The 27094-nt window shown below is 42.5% G+C and overlaps 1 protein-coding gene across 1 annotated transcript in view; it reads right to left on the reverse strand.

Moving 5' to 3' along the window:
* PGM5 (phosphoglucomutase 5) overlaps positions 1 to 26761 on the reverse strand; it is a 168014-nt gene extending 141253 nt beyond the window's left edge. Inside the window, exons 1-2 of the mRNA XM_008512759.2 lie at positions 25916 to 26761; positions 6559 to 6721 (exon numbers count right to left, since the gene is read on the reverse strand). Of these exons, the coding sequence (XP_008510981.1) occupies positions 6559 to 6721; positions 25916 to 26176 (424 nt within the window). The 5' untranslated portion in view covers positions 26177 to 26761. The remainder of the gene's footprint in view (positions 1 to 6558; positions 6722 to 25915) is intronic.
* Positions 26762 to 27094: the final 333 nt, after the last annotated feature.

Consider the following 27094-nt stretch of genomic DNA (forward strand, 5'->3'; position numbering starts at 1 on the left):
TTTGACAGAAGTGAGGTATTCCAGATTCAAACCGTGGGCTTCCCAATGCACCCAGAGAAAGAAAATAGGATTTCCACTCCCACATGCTGCCTAGTTGATGCGTGAGCTTACCAGGGTAAATTATTTTCCCCAACTCACACTCTCTAGTGACTCCCAAGTTTAGTTTGTTTGTTTGGGGTTTTTTTGCTTTTTCACAGAAACTATGATTATTTAGATTTTTTTTTCACTTATTAGGGGTTTTTTTATTGAGGTCATAATAGTTTATAACATTGTGAAATTTCAGTTGTACATTATTGTGAGTCGCCATATACGTGTGCCCGTTTACTCCTATGCCCACCCTCAACCGCCTTCCCCTCTGGTACCCACTAGTCTGACCTCTTTGTCCATGTGTTTGTTTATCTTCCACATGTGGGTGAAATCATACAGTGTTTGTCTCTGTCTGGCTGGCGTATTTTGCTTCGTATCATACCACAGTGCCACAAGTTTCGTCCATGTTGTTGCAAATGGGACGATTTTGTCTTTTTTTATGGCTCAGTAGCATTCCGTTGTATATATATACCACATCTTCTTTACCAATTCATCAGTCGATGGGTACTTAGTGACTCCCAAGTCTTTTAAATGATGTTTAACTAAAAATATCTGATGCATTTCCTCAGAAGGTCAAGCTAACAACTAAGCTATGATAGATTTTAAATGAATTGAACGTGAAATCAATAGTTGTCCTTTAGTTAGTCTTTTCTTTTTAATTTTTACATCTTAATGCAAGCCATTTTAGATTTATTGCAACCAGATTGGGAATGAAATAAATATATAGATTGAAAGATCTAAAATATAAATCATAGACGTATAGATAGGTACATCGATAGCTTTGAGTATTAATTTCACTTGTCAACTATATTATAATTTTCAACTGAACAGAAATTATTTCTTGATTTCTTTTCATCAAGAGCTGCAATCCTTCAAGCTGCACTGTCCAATACAATAGCCACCAGCCACATGTGGCTATTGAGCACTTGAAATGTGGCTAGTCAAACTGAGATGTGCCAGAGCCAGCCCTGTGGCATAGTGGTTAAGTTTGGCATGCTGTGCTTTGGCTGCCTGGGTTCACAGGTTCAGATCCTGGGCATGGACCTATACCACTCGTCAGCCATGCTGTGGCAGTGACCCACATATAAAATGGAGGAAAATTGGCCCAGATGTTAGCTCAGGGTTAATCTTCCTCAGGAAAAACATTTAAAAATTGAGATGTGCCGTAATTGTAAACTATGTACCAAATTTTGAAGCATTTGTAGACAAATATGGATTGCATTAATAATTTTTATAGTAACATGTTGAAATGATAATATTTTGGATATATTAGGTTAAATAAAATATATTATTCATTTCACTTGTTTCTTTTTACTTTATGGGGCTACTAGAAAATTTTAAATTACATGTGTGACTCATAATATTTTTCTGTTTGACAGTGCTGCCTTCAAGCATAGCACTGTTATTGCCTCCCAAAAAACACTCATTGAACATACAAATAGGAATAGTGCTCATCAAATTGCATACATTAAGTATGTACAGGTTTTTAATATATTCACCATACCTCAATAAAGCTGTTAAAAAAAATCAGGAACAGCAATAGCCCCATTCCAGGGCCGGGGGAAGAAAAGAGCCTAGTAGATTTTATCCACATTTTTTTGTCATATAGGAAAAGTGAAGACCATGAAGAAATAAACACAGCCCTTCTAACTTCACTTCTTAGCATTTTTTTACCCTTTTTCAAAACTTAAAAAGTAAACAGTCTTGTTTAGTTTTTGCATTTTTTACCCTTGCCAAATTAAAGAACGCATGAATAGCCCTCCACCCCCCAGCTGCCACGCTATATTCTATGGCTGCATCCATCACTTTTAAAAAGAAGTCTCTGAGTTTTCATGCCGAAGCACACTGGTTTCCAAACGTAAAACAAGTTCTGGCACGCTAGATAATTTTCTGTGAAGCCACACAACCACCCATGTTGATAACCTCAGAGTTCACCAACGGTCTCGGCATTCCATGACAACTTCCAAGTGACTTGACATCTTCCGCTCCAATGACTTTCCTCTTCATTTTAGTCAATGCCTGGTACAGTCATACCTTATGTGTGTATTATTGTCTCTCAAAATTCTTCTTTCAAAAATATCAAATTTGAGTGTCCTTAGTCCACAAATTCATTATCTTCCATCTACCCTGCTCTGTACCTCTACTGAACCTGCTCCTCATTCCTATAATTCCTATACTGATGCCCGTCATCCCTTGATTAATCCTGGCCATCAGGCCATTCTAGTTTCATTGTTCTCTTATTCCAGGCAAGACCCTCTGGTCCACCGTTTGAGCTATGCCTTTGTTACCATAATAACACAAGCTAACATTTATTGAAACTCACATTTACCACATTTCATACTTTATATGGAATTTAGCCTTCACAAAAAGCAAATGAAGTAAGAATTATTATTATCCTCATTTTCCAAACAGGGAAACTGAAATTACAAGAGGTGACTTTAATCAAGGTCACAGCCCTGGCAATCAACAGCGGCTCATTTGAATCCTAGTAGTCTGATGTCAGTCAGGCACTCTTAACAACTACCAGCCCTCTTGATGCTCTGCAATGATCACACTGCCATTCCCCAACCCTGGGACATCGCCACCATCTGCTCCCACTGCTGCCATTCCCAGACGCCCATGCTTTGCTGAAGGCAGTCGTGAAGTCATGCAAACTGGTTCCCTCTGAGAATGAGGCTGCTTAGCTCCACCCCGTCCTCAGAACTTCTCAGGAATCCTCAACAAATTTCCCAGAGTACCTTTACAAAACATTTCCACTTATCCCAAGTTCCTTCTCTATTCTTACCCCATTGTCTTAGCAGGAAATCTTCTTACTTTTTCTTGAACAGATATAGGCAACTATTTCCTAAAACTTCCACTCTGCACCCCTCAAAGTTGCTTCTTTCTCCATCTTTGCCTTCTTACTCAGGAGTCCTGCCTCTTTCTTGGAATCTGGGTTTTAATTAGCTTACTAATTCTGGGACACTGGTCAAGTTTTTTAAACCGTTTTCTTTCTCAGTGACTCCATCAGGTTGGTATGAGGATTAAATGAGATAATGTATGTAAAGTTCTGGGTATGGTGCCTGGCACACTGTAAGTCTTCAAAGAAAAATCAGTATTTTTATTATGATTCCATTTCTCCTCTAGCATCTTCCCTTCTGCTTAAAAACATGATCAGAATGGTCCTGTCCCCTAAATATATTTTAAAAGCAACAGAACTCCAGATGTGTCCCATTTCCCTGGGTGTGCTTACTAATTCTATAGACACTTAGCCTTTTCACTTATTCCATAAGATGTATCTGTAAGACACACAGTCAGAAGAGACGGATGCCTCTCCTGGAAAAGAAGTCATGGTAAAACATTCTACTTTTATTAGGAAGAAACCAACTGAATTTCTCTATGCCATCAGGAATATCAGTTTCATTAATGACTCCAAGACATGCAAACACAACGAATTAAATGCAAGAAGAAGGACTTTCAACATAGTTACAGGCTAAATGATAAGTTCAACCCCCTTCCCCTACTCAAGGTACAACAGGATAGGTCTCATAACCTCCTGTAATTTAGTCTACAAAACGAGTATTTCAATAGTATCTTCTCCCTTTCTGCCTCACAGGATATCGTAGAGATGACTGAGATGCTCTTGCAAGCTATGAAGTCAGACATTAATTTCAAAGGCTTACTTGAAATCCGTTGTTTAGTTCAGCAACTTATATATTACATTGCTCTAAAAATTGCCATTTTCTGAGCCTATTCAATTTCCTGTGTTATCAGTGTTTGGAATATCTGCACATGGCATTTTTTCCCCTGAAATGTCCAGTAGCTGCTGCAAGACTCGATGTAGGTCCTAGGTGTGCTCTTTAGCAAAGCACAGCTTCTCCAAGTGTGCCTTCAAAGACAAGGGACTTCACACAGGGTTGTTTTTTTAATCCTTGACATGAATTAACTTCCCTGTTTGGATAATGTCCAAAATGGCTGCAAGGAGGGGGAGATAAAGCCAGTTCCCTTCAGGAAGTGCTGTGTTGCCTGGAGCCGGGAATAATTTATAACGGTAACTGTTGTTGGTTAAAATTCAGCTACCTCTCACACACACACGAGACTCAGTGTTCTAGATTAAAAGAGGTTTAAGAGACTTACCAACCAAATACAATGCATGGTTCTGGGATGAATCCCAGTTTGAACAAACCAGCTACAAATAACATTTTGAGGATAATTGGAAAAATGTGAATACAGATTAGGTTTTAGATAATATTAGAGAATCAGGGTTATTTTCATTAGGTGTGATAATGCAGTTATGTAGGAATCTTTCTTTTCAAGAGATGTACTGAGAAATATTTAGGGGTGAAATGTCTTCATGCCATAATTTACCTTAAAATTCTTCAGGAAAAAAAAAGATTGGCAAAATGGAAAAACAAAGTAATGGATGCATGTTACCCATTTGCTATTTTCTCTACCTTTATATATGTTCAAAATTTTTTTAATTCACCCCTGTACACATATCCCACCCCAATAGGGCCTCCAAACTATAAATTTCTGTAAATATAGGTAAAAGTAAAATAATTCTAAGCATTTCAGTGAAAGTCAACACCATAGGAAAGAGAGGGTCCAGGCACTACACTAAAAAATCATCTCTTTGCCCTGAGCAGCCAAGAGACATTGAGCAGACAAGAGCCTCTCAGGGCTTTAATTTGCTCATCTGTAAAATGAGGGGAACGCACTGAATCACTTGGAGGGTATGTTCGAACTGTAAAATCCATGGTCCTTCCATATCAGACAAGCATCAATTATCCAACCATTTCACTGTGCTGAGGAGTGTGGGGGACCAAGAGACCAATGGGCTCAAGATCTCGTTATGCCACTTCCTTGTCATGTCTCCGTGGACGTTGGGATGGTTAGTTTTGTGTGTCAACTTGACTGGGCCACAGGGCACCAGATTTGGTTAAACATTATTCCGAATGTGTCTCTGAGGGTGTTTCTGGATGAGATTAACATTTGAATTAGACTGAGTAAAGCAAATTGCCCTCCCCGCTGTGGGTGGGCCTCATCCAACCCACTGAAGGCCTGGAGAAAACAAAAATGCTGAGTAAGGGAGGAATCACTCTCTCTGCCTGACTGTCTTCAAGCTGAGACTTCTGTCCTCCTCCTGCCTTCCAACCCAGACCCAGACTGGAACTTACGCCATTAGCTCTGCTGCTTTTTGGGCCTTCAGACTCAGATGGAACTCTACCACCGGCTCTGCTGGCTCTCCACCTTGCCACCTGCAGCTCTTGGGAGTTCTCAGCCTCCATAATCATCAGAGCCAATTCCTTCACTGGACCTGGGGTAAGCGAGTCTGTGCCCTAGCCCTTTAAGAGCCATCCCTCAGTTCACCTACTACGGCCCCAGGGGGTCTCTTGGGCGCCCCATTGGTCTTCAAAGCTGTATGTTTGGGGGCTCATCTCTCAGGTGCTGGTCTTTTTTTTTTTTTTTTTTTGAGGAAGATTGGCCCTGAGCTAACATCCCTGCCCACCTTCCTCTATTTTATATGTGGGATGCTTGCCACAGCATGGCTTGACAAGCAGTGTGTAGGTCCATACCCAGGATTGGAACCGGAGAACCCTGGGCCACCAAAGCAGAGCACACGAACTTAACCGCTGTGCCACCAGGCTGGCCCCGTCAGGTGCTGATCTTGAAAGTTGAGGTGCCCAATCTGGGGTCCAAACCCTTCACTCCTCTAGGATAAGCTCCAGGTTTATGAGTTCCCTCCCTGCTGTGTATGATGTGACAGGGTCACTCTGCCAGTTTTTAGGGGTTTTTTTTTTCCCCTGAAGAAACTATTCCATATATCTGTAAATTTGGTGTGTCCACAGGAGGAGGTGAGTCCAGGATCTCCCTACATTGCCATCTTGAACCGGAACCCAGCCAATTCCTCATAATAGATCTCTTTATATCCTATTTGATGAGGAGCAAGGCTGCCCCAGGGAGAGACGGCCAAGGCGTCCTGCCCTACATATGGATCTACGTCACCCTCCCGGAAGTATAGGACGTCCTGACCTGATTCAACCTGATTCATATCCAAAGTTATATGACCACCTGACAACCAGACCCCACCTGCACTGATACCATTTTAACAGCTTTTTTACATGGTCTCTCCTTTGTTTAGTAACAAATAACTCACATACCTATGTCTTATAAATTTAGCCCTACCCTCAACCCATTGCAGCTCTTCACTGCCCACGGGTCCTGTCCCCATGCTATTCTCTGAATAAAGGAGCACTACTACCAGACCTTGAGAGTCCAAGAAATCTTTCTTTCCACTCCTCGGCTCGCCAAGCCTGCATCACTATTGGTTCTGTTTCTCTGGAGAGCCCTGACTAATACAGGCACCTTACTGGATTTTTCTGAGCCATTTCCTCTCCACTTGCTTGTCTACCATGACAGAGTCATTGAAAGACTATGATAATATAAGATGAAGGAAATCATGATGATTAAGGCGTATTCTGAACCACTTACCTCCATTGGCAACATTAAACTTCACTCCAAACTCTCCCCCTGGTCCTCCAGGGCAGTGGCTGGCTGTTAGGATGATTCCACCAGCTGCCTTGATCTTCCTGATAATGCAGGAAACAGCAGGTGTCGACAAGATGCCATTCTGTCCAATAATCAGTCGTCCAATCTAGATCAGCCAAGAAAAAAAATCAATCCAGTTACGTGGGACTGAAGGCATTTCAATGGAAAGTGCCCCAGGCTCTGTTAATATACAATAAATCACTTGGCAAAATGAACTGAGTGAACTTCAGGTTAGGGGGTGGGGAGAAGGCTCTGGCATTGTCTCTCCTGCCCAATGTCTCCAAGACCATTTGGGGCACTCACTTCGAGCGGTCCATTATTAACCTGTAAATTGGATCCGCCTCATTGATTTTCAGTAGTTTGAAACATCTGCTTTTGATGAGCAAAGGACTAGGTTGAACGACATGAGCAGTTCTTATTTTGTTACTGGCTTAGAAACTCTGTACATGAACATGCTGGAAATTACAAGAAAAAGAAAATGGAGCACTTCTCTGCTTCACCCCCTTCCTCTGCCTCAGCACAAGCTCACGCAGGAGGGACCTGACTTCCTCCAGCCTCCTTGTCAGCGGGTGTAGTTTAACTGCACTCAGAACGGCTGGTCTTCTGAAGGCAAGAATTTTATTTCTGCCACTAAGTGACAGCATGTGCTGGGGACATTGGAGAAACTATCCAGTCATGCTAGACAGAGGTCTGGAGATCATCCATGGGTGTGGCCAGACTCTTTCTATAGCTAGAAAACTGACTTTAAAAAAGGAAAGCAACACAGCCCTGAGGGGCATTACTTGGTACACTTTATTTCAAAATAGAGCCCAGTGTCATCCAATCCAGTGGTTCTCAAATGTTACAACAAACTAGAATCACAAAGGAAGCCTTAAAATTCCCAATACTCAGACTGCATCCCAGACTGCTTATATCAGAATCTCTGCGGGTGGCATCAAGGCATTTATAGTTTGAAAGGGCCTACAGGTGACTCCCATGTTCAGCCAAGCTTGGTGATCAAATCCCCTTGTTACTCAAAGGACCTGCAGCACGCGCGTCAGCAGCGAGCATGGTAGAAACGCAGAAGTTCAAGGCCCACTCAAGATCTACTGAAGAAGAATCAGTATTTTAACAGATCCCCTCCCCTCCTTCCAGATGACTCATTTGTCCATTAAAGTTTGAGAAGTACTGATATGGTCCAGAAGCCAGGGAAAGCTCGAGCATCCAGCTCAACAGCAAACACCCTGGCACCAGCTACGGCATTGCTAGAAGTAGGTCACTGACCAAATATGACAATGAGGGAAGATACAGAAAAAAGTATGAAGGGGCAAACACAAGAACTCCAAAAACAAAGCAGCCTTGGGATGATTTAATATATAAAGACCCACACACCACAACATCCCAGAGTACAGACTTTAAAGTGGAGGAGGCAGCTTATAAACAAATAAGCCTAATAATAATAATAGTTATTAATTGGATACATATTAGGAAGGAAATCAGCAGGGTTCTGTGCCAGAGAATAATGGGATGTCAATTTCAATAATAACAATAATAATAATAGCTAAGGGAGCTTGGGTTTTATTCTAAGGGTAATGGGAATCTATTGAAAGGTTTTGAGCATTGAAAGTGACCTGATTTTAAAAGATCACAGACTGAGCAGTCCCAATGATCTTATTAAAAAGCAAGTCATACCACGTGAGCAAAACATTTCAATGACTTTCCTTGTCCCCCTCCAACTCAAGGTAAAGCCAGTCTTCATAGTCTACAAGGCCCTACATGTTCTGAGCCCATCACCTGCCATTCTCCACTTCTCTCCCTCTGCTCCAGCCACACCGGCTGGTTTGCTGTTCCTCAAACACATCAAGCATGATCAGGAGCTTTGCATTTGTCGTTTCCTCTGCTTAGAGCACTCTTACCCAGAGATTCATATGCCTGCCCGCTCCTGTCCTTTGGGTTTCTGTTCCAACGAAAACTAATCAGAGAAAGCATCCTTGACAGCCCTATATGATACAACATCCATAAGTCCTTAATTTCCCTATTGTCCTCTGTTTCCTTTACCCTCCTTTAATCTTCTGTATCACACATATTATCACCTAATATTTTCCATATTGTTTATTTATTTCTCCACTATATATAAGCTCTCGGACTTTGTTTTTTTCCCAGCTATATTCCAAGAACCTAGAACAAACCTAGCATATATTAAAAATATAATAAATATATGTTGAATTAGTTAATTGAAAAAATTAAATGAATGGCTGCTATGTGAAAAATGCATTAGAGAGTGACAAGAGCAGAAGGAGGAAGATCAGATGGAAGGCTATGACAGCAGGGCTACGTGTGAGAGTGTTTTGGACTAGGCTAGAGGCCGTATAAATGAAGAGGTTATATTTGAGATATATTTTTGGAAGGAGAATGAAGAAAACATGTAGGTGGAATGAAATATGGACTAGAGGAGCTATGGCAGCCAGCCTCCAAGATGTCCCCCAATGATCCTTGCCTTCTGGCATTCATGCCTCTGTGCAGTCCCCTCCCACACTGAGTAAGGCAGATCTGGGTGATTAGTAGAACGTGGCAGAAGTGATAGTGTGTGACTTCCAAAGTGAGGCCATAAATGACAATACCACTGTCTTGAACTGTTCACTCTGGAGGATACCAGCCACCATGTCACGAAGACACTCAAGGAGGCCTGTGTAGGCACCCGTATGGAGAGGAACCGAGGCCTCCCACCAGCAGCCAGCCCCAACCTCCCAGCTGTGTAGGTAAGCCATCTGGCAGTGGATCCTCCAGCCCTGGTCAAGCCTTCACACGACAAAGCCCCCACCAGTATGACTGTGACCAAGTTAGAACGACCCACTTCCTGTCCCACAGAAACTGTGAGCAATAATAAACATTTGTTGTTATTTTAAGCCACTAAGTTTTGTCATAATTTCTTACACAGCAATAAATAACTAATACGGGGCGGTGAGGAAAGGAGTCAGCTCCCAGATTTTTACCTGAATAACTTGATGGATGGTGATGCCATTTATCTAGACAGGAAAGACTTAGGACAACAATTGCACTCATATTATTGTCCATGATAAATTATGAGCCATCGTAAATTATGTCCCACACACTTTTGTTAAAATTTATTGTCATTCAAGTCATTTTATTGAGTATTACCATGAAAAAGTCTAGGTAGAAGACCCTGCAGATCCAGCAATGAATACAATTTAGTCACCGCCCTCAAGGAAGAAGACTATAGACTCGAGAAGCTGAAAAATATTTATAGCTTTTATTCATAATTTTGTCTTTCTCCCATTTTTCAGAATTATCTTAAAGAAATAATCTTTAAAGGGGCAAAAGAGGATCCGGTCCTGTGGCCGAGTGGTTAAGCTCACGAGCTCCGCTTCGGCGACCCAGGGTTTTGCCAGTTCGGGTTTGCATGGCTCGTCAGGCCATGCTGAGGTGGCATCCCACACAGCACAACCAGAAGGACCCACAACTAAAATATACAACTACGTCCTGGGGGGCTTTGGGGAGAATAAGAAGAAAAGAAATAAAAAAAGATTGGCAACAGATGTTAGCTCAGGTGCCAATCTAAAAGAAAACAAATAAAATAAAAAATAAAGGGGAGAAAAGTGTGTATGTGTAGATATTTTCTAAAGTGGTAGTCATTAAAAGTGAAAAATTAAAAACAATCTTTATAAATGTCTAATAATGAAGAACCTGTTACAGTGTGATGCATCAACTTATGGAGGAATATTCTTCAGCTAACTGAAAGGATAATTACGAAGATCATGCAGCTGTGGCAGACTTAGTACACAGTCCACAAGAAGTGCTGAGTGTGGAAGGGGTTTCACAGTGCAGAGTTGTAGCTGAGAAGCAATTGCCCAGCCAGGGGCCACATTTTCTAGTTTTCACAATGAGTGATAAACCAGTGTGAGAACAAGAACAGACGTACTGTGGGTTCCTTCTGGGCTAAGGATGCTAAGAAGCAGATACACCTTCTCTACACTGCTTGTTTCCCCTTCCACAGACTCTGTCCAGGTGACCACAGAGATGCCAGAGCCACAAGATGGAAGGAACCTGGGTCCCTGCCTCACTGGAAAGACAAGAGTCTTTGCCCACCAGCAACATCCATGTTGGACTACTATGTGAGTGAGAAATAACTTTTTATTGTTTTTAAGGCCATAAAAATTGCCTACATTTCAGGTTTATTTGCTACAACAACTTACATTTTCTTAAGCAGTAGAGAAGGAACATAGGCAATGCTTTAATGATAAATCAAAAGTGCAGAATACAAAATAACTTTTGTTTTATTACAACAGTGTAAAATTATGCACACTTTGGGGGTGGCACTTAGAAAAATACAGAAATAAATATGTGCAGTTTAAGTAGGGGAGATTAGAGATAAATTTTTTGTCATTAAATTTCAATTATGTCTTTTTTGAAAAGGTAGTCTATATTCTATTTAAGGTTAAAGTGGGAAAACACACTTGAATGAAATTGCAACCTGAAACATTTCAGTTATAATTGGAGGATTAACAGAAGATTAGTTTAGTTATCTGGAAAGTTTACCTATGTGGACCTGCTCATTTATCCACCAATACCAGAAAAATGAGGTAGCGCTGGACACTATATGTAAATCTAGTTGAGGGGCATCTGGGGGGGTGACAAGTGCTGGAGGAGATGCAGGAGTGTGAGTGATGAGGCATCTAAGGTAATACACGAAAAATCATGAAGATATTTGTGTCCCATGTGAATGCCCACCAAAAGGGGACCTCAGCAGAGGATTTTAACAACCAAGTGGAGAGGATGACCTGTTCTGTGAATACCACTCAGCCTCTTTCCTCAGCTACTCCTGTCATTGCCCAATGGGCTCGTGAACAAAGTGGCCATGGTGGTGGGGAGGGAGGTTATGCATGGGCTAGGCAACATGGACTTCCACTCACCAACGCCAACCTGGCTCCAGCCACCGCTGAATGCCCAACCTGCCAGCAGCAGAGACCAACCTGAGTCCCTAATATAGCACCATTCCCTGGGTGATCAGGCAGCTACCTGGTGGCAGGTTGATTACATTGGCCCACTTCCATCAAGGAAGGGGCAGCACCTTGCCCTTACTGAAATAGACACACAGAAGAGAAGATACACACAGAGAGGGAGGCGGTGTGAAGACCAGGCAGAAATTGGAGTGATGTGGCCAAAAGCCAAGGAATGCCCAGAAATATGACAGCCACCAGCATCTAGAAGAACCATGGAAGCATTCTTCCCTAGAGCCTCTGTTGGGAGTGTGGCCTGCTGACACGAGGATTTTGACTTCTGGCCTCCAAAACTGTGAGAGAATCCACTTGTGTTGTTTTAAGTCACCAAGTTCATGGCCATTTGCGACAGCAGCACTAGGAAACTAAAACAAACTCTGTAAACTACTGCGAAATCTGCATTCGTTTCCTGCACCTGCTACAGCAAATGGCCATAAACTTGGTGGCTAAAAACAACGGAAATGGATTCTCTCACAGTTCCGGAATCAGGAAGTCTGAAATCCAGCAGGGATACAATTCGTTGGGGGCTCCAGCGGAGAATCTGGTCCCTGCCTCTGCCAGCCTCTGGTGGCTGCCCGGCATTCCTAGGCTTGTGGCCACATCACCCCATCTCTGCCTGTGTCCACATCACCTCCTCCTCTGCGTGTCCATTTTCTCCTCTTCTGTTAACTCTCCCTATCCCAATTAGCCCAAGACGAATATCATCAGAAAAGGTACAGCTTTCAAGAGCTGGTAAGTGATCAAAGAAATATAACTTTTGGAAGCCCTGTTATACAAAGAAAAAGCATTCGACCTGAAGTTAAAGATATGAGTCTTGGCTCTGCCCCCTGAGCAGAGCAAATCACTTCACTTCTCTGAGGCTTGGTGTCTTCATCTGCAAAGCCCAGAGGGTACAGGGCTGTGAAATTCACTTAAGATGAAATTATATAAAGAGAAGTCTTTGTGAAATTAAATATGACGCAAATTATGCTATTGCCTTCCCCAAATCCGATTACCCTCTCCCAATATTTAAAATTCATTTTTAGGGGCTGGTCCCATGGCCAAGTGGTTAAGTTACTGCCCTCTGCTCTGGTGGCCCAGGGTTTCGCTGGTTCAGATGCTGGGCGTGGACATGGTGCCGCTCATCAGGTCATGTTGAGCCGGGCGTTCCACATAGCACAACCAGAAGGACCTACAACTACAATATACAGCTATGTACTGTGGGACTTTGAGGAGAAGAAGAAGGGAAAAAAAAGAAGAAGAAGATTGGCAACAGATGTTAGCTCAGGTGCCAATCTTTAAAAAAAATAAAATAAAATTCATGTTTAGAGAGCAGATTATCCCTTAAACCACTACTTCACTTTCTGAAAAAGTCCTAGAAATACTACCCTCTGCCAGCTTAGCTGACTGCTACCTGGCAAGGAAAAGATGTCTATTTACATAATTAGCTTTGATTTTGTTTACAGAATTGGAGCAAGCAACATCTGACTTTTATTCCTCAGTGAAACCCCGAGCACAGCCCGGGGAGGTCCAAGCCACGGCATTTCTGCTGCTCCCTCGCTGATCCTCCCAAAGGGGCGCTGGAGGAATGACCACTCCTACACCATATGGTCTGTGTTTGGCCAGAGGAAGGGGAACCCCACCCAGCCCTGTAGAAAGTACACTAAACTGGGTGGGCTTTGCTGCCACTGAGGAACATGTCCTTCAGTTCCTACTAGGAAAGGGAGTCAAGGTGGACCCTAGCCCATTGTCACTTACACACACACGTAGAAGGCACACAGGGGCCGGCCCCCTGGCCAGGTGGTTACGTTTGCTCCACTTCGGTGGCCCAGGGTTTCACCAGTTGGGATCCTGAGCGCAGACATGGCACCACTCATCAGGCCATGCTGTGGTGACGTCCCACATAGCACAACCAGAGACACTCACAACTAGAATACACAACTATGTACTGGGGGGCTTTAGGAAGAAAATAGAAGATGATTGGCAACGGTTGTTAGCTCAGGTACCAATCTTAAAAAAAAAAAAAAAAAAGGCACACAGATACAGATCCCAGGATCCACAGGTAGCCACTGTCACACAAGCACCTGCAGACACATATGTGAGGCACACACTTTCCCAGACACACAGATACGTAGATAGACACAGAGTGAACTTGTTCCTACCCAGTCATGACTTTTAATATGATGCTCACTTTTTTTTTAAAGATTAGCATGGCCTGATGAGTAGTGCCATGTCCATGCCCGGGATCAGAACTGGTGAAACCCTGGGCCGCTGACGTGGAGTGCACAAACTTAACCACTCGGCCACGGGGCTGCCCCTGTCATGACTTTCAATGTTTGATGAAGGGAGGACATAGCAGGGAGCAGCGTGCAATTACCATCATTTCCCATGGTGCAGTTACATATGATATCTCTGTGTCTATCGTTCTAAGTTGATGCCAGTGCCTTGCATCAACTCTTAAACCTCCTCTAGATTGTATCACTGTTTGCTCCACCCATGAATGGCCATAGCAGGTGCTGAGGGCATCAGTGTGCCCCCCTACATGCCACAGACCAGTGTCCTAAGAAAGAGAAAATTTTATTTCCTAAAGCTTTCTCCCAGCACTTCCATTTCTTTCCACCAGGTCCCATATACAACTAATTTTTTTAAATGATTTTATTCCTGATAGCTCCCTCTTTTCAGAATGCTAACAACTACTCTTCTAAATTAGATTTAGTATGCGTTCAGTTTCTAATTAGTTCAAATTAAAGTCCTGGAGAGCAGCGATGCACAAGTTAAACCCGGAGGCTAGAATCTCAAAGAAGATGCAGAACTTTGACTCCAAATGAGTTTTCCCCAGTAACATAACACTAATGAAAGTGGGATTGTTTTCATGTGTGAACTCCCTTAAATAAGACTTCCCCTTTGTGATTTCCTTTTAGCTTTAAATAAGTCATTAAAAAAAAGAGTCCCAAAGAGAGAAAGGAAAAAGTAAGCATGACATTCCTCAGTATCCTCCATTCACGGTGTCATATCCCTGTAATTCCCAAAATGAATCAGAGAGAGTGAAGAGAGCAATAAACAGACACTTCCTTGATGGTTCACAGAGCGAGTGTCATACAGGACCACACAGCCACCACCGCGTCCATCTACGAAGTGCATGGAAAGCCATATACACAAAGATGCCTGTTTTCTGTCTTCTCGTTTAAACAAAAAACAAAAACCATGAAGGACGGCCAAAACCAGGCTGCCATGGATGGCAGGGTGTCAGTCTTTCAGTCCCAGCTGTCAGAGAGGAGTGCCAGCCCTTAAGCAGTGCTGCACATGAGTAAGCAGGAGATGGCTAAGTGGAATTTCAAGAAATAACAAACTCAAGACATGGATGTGGTTATCCAAACAGCAAGGGACGGCTCCATTTACACATGGATAATTGTGCGGTCATATGCTTTGTTACATGGAGACCAGATGGGAGCGACCAAGCTCATCCTCAGCTTCCTGTCCCCCTGGAGGTCTTTATACACACACTCAAGGGCTGGAAGCAGGGATGGGAGTCCATTAGAACCAAACCAAGATGGATTTCATATTCGATTCCTAACATCTGAACAAGTGCACAATAGTCACAGGCGTCTAGAAGTTTGGCCCCAGTTCTGTTCCTCAATCAGCCACCAATTCTCAAGATCTCATTGAGAAGATCAAGCAATCTAGCTTTCCTCAGGTGCAAAATGGGGGTGGTGAAATTAGAGCTTATGTCCCTCCTGGTGATTAGGTAATTCAGTGCTTGGAAAATGCTGAGATCTTTACCTTAAAGTACAGGGCTTGGCTCACTAAAGTGAGAAAGGGCCCTGTTTGCTGCCATTTTATCAGAAGATCAATCCAACTGGATTGGATCCACCTAGGTCAAGAAGGCACAGTTGAATGCCCTGGGATAAGCTGAGACTTTGATATCCAATGGGAAAGGATGTAAAAACTGACTGCCACCTACTGGCTATGTGACTCTGGGCAAGATCCTGAATCCCTCTGGATCTCAGTTTTGTTATCTGAAAGATCTAAATGATCACAGGATGGAGTGTGAAGGCAGGTGACATAGCCAAGCTCCAGTTCAGAGTCTGGCACCCAATACATGCTCCTTTTTTTTGAACATTTAGGAGGTACACCTAAGAGGAAAATAAAAAGCATCTGTAAATGTAAAAATGACCCCTGCTAACACTTCTATGTGTACCCTCTGTCTATGTGCCTTGGTCTCTGTTTTTGTGGGGGGTTTTTCTCTATCTCTGTTTCATTTCAATATTTATATATCTTTGCAAATTGGATTTTTGTGCAGTCTGTATCTTTCACTTAATGTATGTAGCCTTTCCCCGGAGTCTGTCTTTCTACGTCACTGAATATTCTCCTACAACATGATTTCAGTGGCTATATATCTTCCATTATTTAAATGTACCATCATTTATTGACCAATGAAAAAGTGTTCTTTTACCTAAAGTTTTTATATGTGAAACCAAAAGATATTTGAGGACTAAATCCACACTATGGAATAAATTAAACTGAATGTAGTTTGCCAAAAATTAAATAGAAATTAGTTGTAACATGCCTGCATAAGTACAATGTCTCCTTTTACCACCAAACCGGCTCAGTAAGAAACTGCTAAAGTCCATAGTAAGGAGTGACAGGACCACGTCTGTATCCTTGTCTTGATCTGGATCTTCTTTCATTGCCCCCATCTATGCCTCTGACTTGCACAGTCCACTGGTGTGTACCAGGCTGGCCTGCTAACGTACCCATGTTTTGGAGCTCACTGCAGAACACTGTCCTTGCAAGATAGATTCCTGCCCAGAATCGTAGGATTTACATTGCTTATATTTTTTACTATTGGTCCATCCAACTCCAGCACAAGTCCAATGTATTACCATAGAGACACAGGTCATTTGGGAACATTTAGTTACCTCCTTCAATTCTGTGAAGTCTTCAAGCATTTCTGACATCTGGGACTCTGTTCTACTCTCTTATTGAATATATCTAGGGAATAAGATATATCTTTGGGGGGATGTGTCCTATGCACCTGTGCACACACATATGCCACATGATAAACTATTTAAATGCCTAAGAGTACATTATAGGTAGCCACCTTTATAGGTAGACAAAAATTATATATATATATATATATATATACCAATCATACATATAATCCCAAAACAAAAAATTCCATATCTTTGGAAGCTTTGTAGATAAAATATATATCTCTCTTTATAGACATCTGTTTTTCTCTGAGCAGTTGTCAAATTAATTAAAATTCCGTTATACAAATCTTTAAGTAAATTCCATCAGACCAGTTTCTGTCTGGTTGAGAAATACTTATTGCCCATTTGCTAAGTGCCCCCACCCCCTATAGTATGTTTCAGTGAACTAAAGACCTCTGGCAATCATAGATTTACAACTCAGCAAGATTAAATAATTTACTATTATTTATGACAGGAAAGCTGGGTCTTCTGTATTATATTCCACATTAGCATCTGTCACTTTACATTTGGGAGATCCTGTCCAAAAAAAGATTATGCCTCTTAACCAAACGTTCGGCAGGGCTGCGAGAACAGGCACCCTGACAAACATCCTGATGAAATACTTTGAAGCCTCGCTAGTGCCTGCAGCTGTGCATTTTCAGACTCCTCAGATTAGCGTGGAGTCTCCTAGCCTCTGCTTGGTCTGTTCCTCTCAGTAATCTCTCACATGGCCCAGTCCATTAGGCTTGAAAATCCTCATGAAATGAGCAGATTAAGTTCTGGCCTCAGCAGGGGGCAGTGAGGCAGGCAGAGGTGGGTGTGGTGGGAGTGTGTTCTTAACACAGCCTGAGCCTCAGAACAGTTTAAGGTGGAAAAGCATGGCATTGACCCAGCGAGTTCATGACAGGAAATAATGCACAGACTATACAAAAAAAAGCCCTTTATGTTGAGTGAATGTCTATGCCAGAGCAGCTGCTGCCATGTCAAGTACCATGGCAGAGTGTGAATGCATGTGTGTGTGTGTGTGTGTGTGTGTGTGTGTGTGTGTGCTGGGAGCGGGGAGGGGCTCATGACTTCAGCAGGCACCCACCGAGCCTTAGCCAGCAGCATGGAGGAATGCCAAACGTCAAGAGGAAGCCTTACCAACGCAACTGTGATCACCACATCAACAGGCGCCTTCCGATCAGGAAAGCTACCGAGGCTGAAATGCACAGACACACATGTCCTTCTTTTATCTTAATCAGAGGAAAACAGTTTGGTAATACTTCTGTTATATGAATAAATAAAATAATTGATAATAATCCATTACCACATTCAATCCTCCCAACAGCCCTGGAAGATGAGGGAGGCAAGCATTACTACTTTCCTTATTTTTATAAATTAGGAAACAAACTCTAGAAGGCTAGGTGACTTCCCCACAGTCATACAAGCCGCAAATGGTAGCAGCCTGATTCTAATCCAGCTTCTCCTTTTTTCTTCGCTATTCTTTACTGATGTGTTTAACTAGGACAGCAATGCATACACATGTATGCTTATTTAATAAAGAGAAGTAGATAAAGTAGAAAGAAAAAGGATTCTTCTTTCCCCTCCATACACACACACAGCCCCTGAGATATAGCCTCTGTTAACTGGAGTGTGTTCTTCCAACCCTATTTTCTATGCCTGAACTATATACACAAAAGTGGGATCCTGCTACACATGAGACTCTACTAAATGCTTTGTTTCCCTTAACAAACTATCATTCACATCTTTCTCATGTCACCTACAGATTCATCTCCTTTGTTTACGGATTTTAATGCAGCCATGGTGTGGCTGTATCATAAATTATGTACCTGTTCTCTACTGTTGAACATATAGATTGTTTCCAAGTTGTTCTTCAGCACAAAGCTGCAGTGATTATTCTTGTACACAGACAAATGTACACATTTGTGCTAGAAAATCTGAGATAGATTCTTAGATTAAGGGATTCCTGGATTGTTGGACAAGTACTCTACTAATTTAAATATATACTGCCAAATTGCCTGACCAAAAGCTGTATCAATTTAACATCCACCAACAGCGTACAAACACGACAATCTCCAACACCCACACTCTCAGTTGTTTATTTTTCAAATTGATAGATTACTTTTATTTTTATTTCTTTGGATATTAATGAGATTCATTATCTTCTTTTGTATGAGTTGTTGACAATATCACTTTTGGATTGTTTAAATTTTCTTATTGATTTGGAAAAGCTTTTCATATATTGTAGATATTAATCATTTGTTGTAAAACTCTCCTCCCAGTATTTTGTGGAGTCCTTTGTCAAATAGAATAAACTCTGGTCTTCTGATTTCAAATTCCTTTCTCTTTCCATTAGTAAATACAAAACTAGATACCCCTAGCTACAAAATGGGACTCTTATTAGAGGAAAACAATGGAAAGGCAATACTTAAATATTATATTTGTACAAAACACTTACTAGGAGAGATTTGAAAAGGGAAAGAAAAACTTCTGTGACTTTACATAAAGAAAAAGAATTTCTTTGAGGACTGAATGTTCCTGAAAATTTTCTCTCCATACAAATACAGATATTAATCCAAAATTTGACATCACTAAAAATGTAAGAAAAGAAAGATATTTAAAGACTCAGAAAATGTGCATTTTAACAAGTCTTGTGTATATTCTAGATATCCTCTTATTCATAACTAATGAGAGTCAAGTCAGATGAAAGGACCTAAAACTTTCCCTTTGGCTCTGCAAGCATAAACAGTAAAGGCATATTGGCCAAATCTTGAGTGTTTGCAATTAACTGTCAAGGCTGTAGGCTAACGGAGGACATTCCAGCCTTAACTTTCTACCTTCAATTTAAAAATCCCTGGGAAATGTAGGCCTTTTTGTCCTGCCTATTATTCCCAAATAATCCTGCCCAAATTCTATTACAGCGTTTGTCCATGCTACTGTTGTCTAACAGAAGAGTGGCCAGGGCTCAGACGATGAGGGTTAAAGTTGGTGAAGCTAATGTCTACACTTAGATTCCCCAAAAACAGGTTTCAACTTCTATTCCTCAAGTCTGTACAGAAACTAGCAAGCTTCCAGAGTTCACAAAGGACTCAAAGAGAACAGATGTTTTATAGAAAATTCTTAGGGCAAGTTTCACACATAACGTTGCTGATGTGTGTGTGTCTTTTCAACAAACATCATTATGCTTTATCACAAGATTTAATAAAGCAGCTTAGTTAAAAATGCCATCTGGGTCTCTGGACACATTAAACAAGGCTTAAAATAACCCACCCCAGCAACTGGGAGGGCCCAGCTGTTCTCAAAACCTCTCCCACTCCTTTTACTTCCTCATAAAAAAAGTGAATGAAGACCAGAGGCCGAAAGTGTCAAGAACGAACTGACCCAAACAGGCAGATGGATGGAACCAAGGGCTCCCTAAAGTTTGCTGTTGCTCATATAATAGATTTCCAAATTCCACAGTTCAGGGATGGGGATTTGGGAAGGGAAGCAAGATAGAGTTATGGAAAGCTCTTTAGGGTTTTCTAATGTATTAGAAAGCTTCCTACTATCTGGGCCATAGTAGCTCATTCCATTAACCTATTCGGGAGTGAACACCAGTAGAAAATACAGAGCAATCACCACACAGTTCTTTTTCCCTTCTAGAGACAAGACTTAGAGCCAGCCAACCCCAGATTTCCAGATCCATACCAAGAAAGAAGCCTCAGGTATTGAAGCACAGGTTTCCCTCTCTTGCTTCCTTCTTCTTCCCTCCCTACTTCCCACCCACCACCATATCCGACTCTGCTTCCCTTCCGAACCTATGTTCCTAATCTTTGGGGCCACACCAAAATTTGTTCTCCAGGTAATACTAGTAAATGCCAAGGCAAATGCATTCTCATCCTTTGGAGCAACCATCTTTTCATGGCCCATTGGAATCAAATACCACCTATGCAAGAGACTATCTGGAGGGCACACTGAAATCCCTTGCTGGCCCAGCATTCCTCATACCATTGCACTTCAGCTTCTACCTCTAAAAGATTTCACAAGGCATTGAGAAACTCTTGAATTCTGCAATTCAATATTATTATTATTATTATTATTATTATTATTGCTGATTATCATATGGCCGATACAGTGCATGACTGGTCAACAAATGGATTTTCTCTTGGCTAAAACTTGCAACACAGCTATAAGTTGTTTGCAAAGGGTCCCACTACACGTTTTATTCAATACATGCAGTCAAACCATTATCTGAGATGTATTCGGTTGACCATAATAATACTCCTCTCCGTTTCTTAGTGCTGTGGGTATTACAAAATGCTTTCATATGCTGTGCTTTGTTTGATTCCCAGGATAATTCAGTGATGTTGTCATACCCAACTTATAGATGAGGAAACAAGTGGTTTCTAGGCATTTCAAGAGGCTAAAGCACGGGCCCTACAACTTATATGGCAAAGCTAGGAAAAGAAGGCAAGCATTCCGGCTGCTGAATCCATGCTTTTTCTACCATACCTTGTGGTCTCCTAGGCTAAAGTCAAAAGAGCGTGTGGTTATCATATGAAGAAATCTGATTTGGGTTTGCCAAAAATGTATTTGTAGTATTTGGTGACCTACCTTTCTTGAATCTATAGTTACTTGTGGTTGTAACAATTTGTCTCTATTAAAAAAAAAAAACTAGGGGCCAGACTGGTGGCCTAGTGGTTAAGTTCCTGCATTCTGCTTTGGTGGCTTGGAGTTCACCGGTTTGGATTCCCAGGTGGGACCTACGCACTGCCCCTCAAGCCACACTGTAGCAGAATCCCACATCCAAAATAGAGGAAGATAGGCGCAGATGGTAGCTTAGGTACAATCTTCCTCAAGCAAAAAGAGGGGGATTGGCAACAGACATTAGCTCAGGGCCAATCTTCCTCACACACACACGAAAAAGTCGATTTTAAATGCTAAGTTGTAGAACTATGCTGTCCAGTATGATAACTACTAACCACTTGTGGCTATTTACATTTAAATTTAATTAACCGAAAGTAAATAAAATGTAAAATTCGGTTCTTCAGTCACACTAGCTACATTTCAAGTGTACAATAGTCACATGTGGCTAGTGGTTAGGACAGTGCAGATTCCAGAACATTCCCATCATCACAGAAAGCGCTTTTGAACAGTTCTGAGATCCAATGTCATCTCCAGAGAAAGAAGACTAGAAAAAGTCAGAAACGCCTTGAGGCAGACCCAGTGCTGTCATCTGCCCAATATTAAAGTTGTTTTAAGACTAAAAAGGAAGATTAAAACAAAGAGAAGAAAGAGGGAGAGATGCTCTTAGCCCCAGAAGGATCCACCCAGAGAAGGACAAAGGCATTCTTGTAGGCACCATGTTGCACTGAACCCTTGAACTCTTTAAGAGATGAGAATAAACTGACACACAGAGCATCTAAACCCCTAAAGAGGATGAAGCAGATGGAAATAGAAATCGGAGAAATCAATTAGCTGCAAACTAAATTTAATCCTACTTCATTTAGATTATACTATTTACTCTTAGTACTTTGTAGGGTTTTTTTCTCCATGTAGTATGACATGTAAAAACAGGTAAAAAGTGTCTTTTCATTACCCACTAATCCCTTCAAATTGATTATATAAAAATCAAAGAGCCATAGTGATATTCAAAAAAGTGAAAGCAAAACAGAACAAAATTCATGTGTCAACAATGAAAGTGGCTGTTTCACCAAGTCCTTACTCTGAAAATTGGTAATTAAAAAAGAGAGAGAAATAAACATATATTTTCCTTTCCAGAAGGAGCTATATTACATATAACCAAAGCCCATTTATGAGGAAAAGGCCCGGTTTATAGAAAAACGCCAGGTAAAACACATAGATGGAATTAGGGAATTAGAATATCATCATTTTGAAACCCCTAATGAAATAATCTACTCAAGACAAGATCATTAATGAATGCTAAAACAATTGGGTAAAGGGGATAAGGAACCGAATATTCACATGGTACAAAATTCACCCAACTCGCTACTGGCTGTTCTCAAGGAGGAAAATAGTGGAAGATATGGGCAATCACCAGCATAGTCCAGTAATCATCTCAGCGTCACAAATGACAGCACAACCAGAGATTATGTTTCCTAATATGAAGCAACATGGATATATACCATCGCCTATGAAATATTCTTGTTAAAAAAAAAAGTTGACCCTCAATCTAATCATGCCTTTAGAACTAATTTCTAGTTCAAAAAAAAAAAGAACAGAGTGAAAAGTTAAATGATACCATAAAGAAGTAATCAGAAAATTCCAGAAGGAAGAGTAGGGGACAGTCTACAGGAGAACTGACTGACTGACCTACTCTCTTCAATGAGTCAACTTCATTAACAAAACTAAAATAAAAATAAAGAGGGAAGTACTTTCTAGATGAAAAGAGACTTTAGACAGATAACCAAATGCAATGTGTGTTCCTTGATTTTGAGGAAACTAGTTTGAATAAATCAGCTATAAAAGACATTTCAGAATAATTGAGGAAATCTGAACATGGACTGGGTAATAAATGATATAAAAAAATCATTCTTATGTGATTTGGGATGATAATGATATTGTAAGTGTCAAAGAAAATGTTCTATATTTTTTTAGAGATCCATAATGAAGAATTTAGGGGCAAAATGTCATTTTCCTTAATATACTTTAAACTACTTTAGCTCCCCCAAAAGATAAAACAAATATAGAAAAATGTTAATAATCTTTAACAAAAATGTTTAACAAATGTTAAAAATGTAAAGCTAGGCTATGGGCATACGAATGTCATTAATCTATTCTCCACTTTTCTGAAAGTTTGAAATTTTCATAATAAAAATTTTTTAATCCCAAATTATACAGGTATATGTCTGAGAATCTATTTCAAACTTTGTGAGATATTAAAACATAAGTAGTACAGTTTATCATTCTAGAAATTCCAAACATCTATTTTCTTCTAGCAAGTACATAGTCAAAGAGCCACTATAGTTTTTTGTAGAAAATTGCTTTGTAAAGTTAACTTTTTCAACCAAAACCAAAATTTTTCAGAAAGAGAGAATGCAGCCCACCTAGTCAGATGCAAGTCAGTTCAAAGAGAAGAAATTCTATTTTTCTGGCCTGTTTATGAATGTCCAATAGGAAACCAAAGCATTTGGAATCGAAGTTCGTCATTCCTGAGTGTAACTTAGCAGGCCAAGTCTGGAGGCAAGTGCATTTTCATCAATTTGCAATTATTCAAGACCAATTTTGCTCACAGTTATCCAGTCCCCTAAAAGCACCTTTCTCCCTAAGCCAGCCTTCTGATTATTCACTTTGCGTTAGCAAAAGCCCCCAAGAAGGTGAACTTTTGAGGAAAAGTTTGGCTGTAATTGGCTGTTTGAAATTTTGGTAAATGTCCACCATTTTCTTCACCCATGCCTGCTCACTTTAGAACGGCACTTTCAGGTTATTTAAGAGATGGTGGTTCTATGTGGATTTTAATTTGTCGTTCTGTCCTTCCTAACAAATGCTAGGTTACATTTGACTCTATTTTAAGCATATATTAACATATGGTAACTATCTCCTAGAGTAAACTCCACTTTTAAAGTTAATAAAATGTGTTTACCAGAGAAGACCCATTGAAGAAAGAGGTTGAAGGGTTTTTATGGCAAAGTGCGTCAAGAAATAATAAAGTTATAATAATTTGCCCACGCAAATCGACAACCATAGCTTCAAAAATATCCTGACCCACAGAGAATATGGGACGGGCTGTTTCTCTAATGCCCTGGAAAAATTGGCCCAGGAAGGAGTGTGAAAGCTGCCACAGTTCTCCCAAGGCCCTCTATCCTCCATCATTTCACAGGAACAGCTTCGTCAGACAAGAGTAAAAGACCATTTGTCAGCCTCTCTCCAAATCCCTGATTCAAGCCAGCTTTCATCAATTGCAAGTGAGGAGCCAGAGAGAGATACAAGGCGTGCAGCTCCAGCATCATCTGCTGGGGTTGGAAGTCAAGACAACCCCGCCCAACTCACCCCCCAGGGCTCTGTTTCTTCCAATTGCTTTTGCTTATTTAAAAAAAAAAATCCTCTTTCCCCATCCCTGAAACACTGAGAAGGGGGAACTATACTAGACAAATGTGAAGCCTGGACATCCCCAAAGCTTTTTTAAAAAAACAAGAAATGAGAAAATAAAAGAGAGAAGGTTGGGAAGGAGGGAAGGAATCCAAATGCCAGATAATTGTTTAGTTTCACTTTTTAAAATGTTCACACTCATTTATACATCTGCAGAGATTTCACTTAAAGAAAAGTTCTACGTGTGTGGGTCTGACTGCTTTAACAAGGTTGAAAGTATTCTTTTAGACAATGTTTCCCGCAGAGAATTCAGAGACCTCTTAAGTTAGGTATCCCTCTTGTCGGCATCCTGAGATACTGTGCGATTTGGGAAGGAGGAAATCTGAGTACGGGGCTGTGCCAAATGGTGCTTCTAGTTCTAAGATAGGGAGGAAGGAGGGAGGCGGAGAAACACCCAAGGTCTGAGAATTTAGATTGCAAAAGAAGACTCAGAGGTCGTGGGAGAATGGAGAGGAAACGACAAGGAAAACTGAAAGGGAGAAGAGGCATGAAATGTCAAATGCCAAAGGGCATCTTGGAGAGAAGTTGGGAATTGCTGTAAGAAAGGCATTGCAAATCACATTTCAGCCCATTTAGAGACATGCCTCCCGGGAACTGAGAGGCCAGGCTGTAGAGCATCAAATTGATCCCCACCCCAGCCCTTCCCTAATCAAATCAATCATGCAATAATTTCACGGGGTTAAGGAACCAATGATAACAAAAATCTTCAGGGTCCACGCTTGCCAAATACGTCAGGGATCAACACTGGGGTGTGTGTGTTCTGAGATAAGACTACTGTTAAATTTGGCAGAGCCAAGATTTAGGGTGGAAGAAGACGATTGCAAATAGAACACAGGGGAAAGGGGAAAAAAACTATGTTGGGAGCCTACGAAAGAAGTCTGTGTGAGAGTGTCGAGAAAGCGGTCAGAACAAATATTTTTAAAGGGCTGGGGAAGAGAACGTGGAAAAGAAGCAGAGCAGGTGTGAGACGCGCAGCGTTAGGGGAGAGTTCGGAGCGATGTGGCAGGTTCAGGATGCCCGGTGGGGCCTAAAGAGGGGCGGGGAGCCCGTAAGGCCTTTCGGGACGGTGGGTGCTGACATAGCCCGGGTGTTCCGGGTGCGCCAGGAGGCTGCAGAGAGCGACGGTGGCTGGACGCTGGAGGAGAAGAGCTCGAGGGCTCAGAGCCCGGGTCAGGATTCGCCCAGGGGACAGCAGGCAGGAGGCCTCGGGGCGAGGAGAGGGGATGGCGGCGGGAAGCGAGGGGCGGCCAGGTCACTCACCCCGTTGGCCGCGGCCATCTGCACCACGATCTCCGTGGCTGTCCTGCTGAAGTACCTGCCGTCGCTGCCCACCACCATGGTGCAGCCCTGGCGGTCGCGCAGGTCGATGGACGACAGCACGCTCTGGATGAAGTTGGGCAGGTAGTTGCGCTGGCCCTCGAAGAGGCCGGTGGGCCGCCGCAGCCCCCCGCCGCCGGCCGGCCTCTGGTCCTGGTAGGGCGCCGTGGGCACCGTCAGCACCGGGATGGGGCTCCCCTCCATGGCGCCTCCTGGCCGGTCCTGCCGCGGCTCCCGGGAGCCAGAGGGAATCTGCAGCCCGCCGGGGCCCCCCACCAGCCTGGCGGCGCGCCCGGACTCCGCCTCGCGCCCCGGCCCCCTCCCCAGCCGGCCCGCGCCCTGCGCCCTGCGCCCTCCGGCGGCACCGAGCGTTCCTCGCTCTCCGCGCTGCCCCGCGCTGCCCCAGCGGTGTTTGGCCTCTACCTTCCAAGAAAGTTTTCTCCCTCCCAACTTCCTCTCCAGCTGGATCTCCCGAGGTGCCCGCAGTTTCTTCCCCTAGCTAGACTCACTTTCGGGGTGTCCCAAAAGTCTGTTCCCAGTGCGAGCTACCCCGACCCCGGCAACGCCTCCTCGCGCGCCTGGCCCAAGCCTTCCCCAGAGATCGCTTCGCTCCGGGGCACACCCTCCACTAGAAAATAGCCTGGGAGGGGTGAGAGCTTAAGCAGGATTTGGGGTCCTCTCCGGTACCCCCAGCCCCTCTCCCCTCCCACCGGCAGCCCTCTCTCCCGGTCTCCCTGGGAGTGAGCAGTTTACACGCACAAGTTTCTCTTTTGAACAAGGACAAGGGAGGGAGTTGGGAGGGGGCTGAGCCTTTTGCCATCAGCGAACAGCCCCAGCCAAAAATAACCCTGGAAAGGCGAGCTGAGAATTGTTATCTTCTGCCAGAGCTGAAATTGGAGGCTGGGCGCTGCGTGTGTCTGTGTGTGTACACACGCCCCACCACTACCATTTGTTGCAGGGAATCACATACTGTCAGGCCCTTCAATCCAGCAGGACCCACCCTGCCGTCCACAATGTTCCCCAGGCTCTCTCAACGCAACACACTTTTCAGTATGGAAAATTTTTCTTTCCTCTTTGTTGTGACAGTTGCAACAGCAGCAACACGGACACACTTTTCCTTAT

The sequence above is a fragment of the Equus przewalskii genome, chromosome 22, assembly GCF_037783145.1.
Source record: "Equus przewalskii isolate Varuska chromosome 22, EquPr2, whole genome shotgun sequence".
Lineage (NCBI taxonomy): Eukaryota > Metazoa > Chordata > Mammalia > Perissodactyla > Equidae > Equus > Equus przewalskii.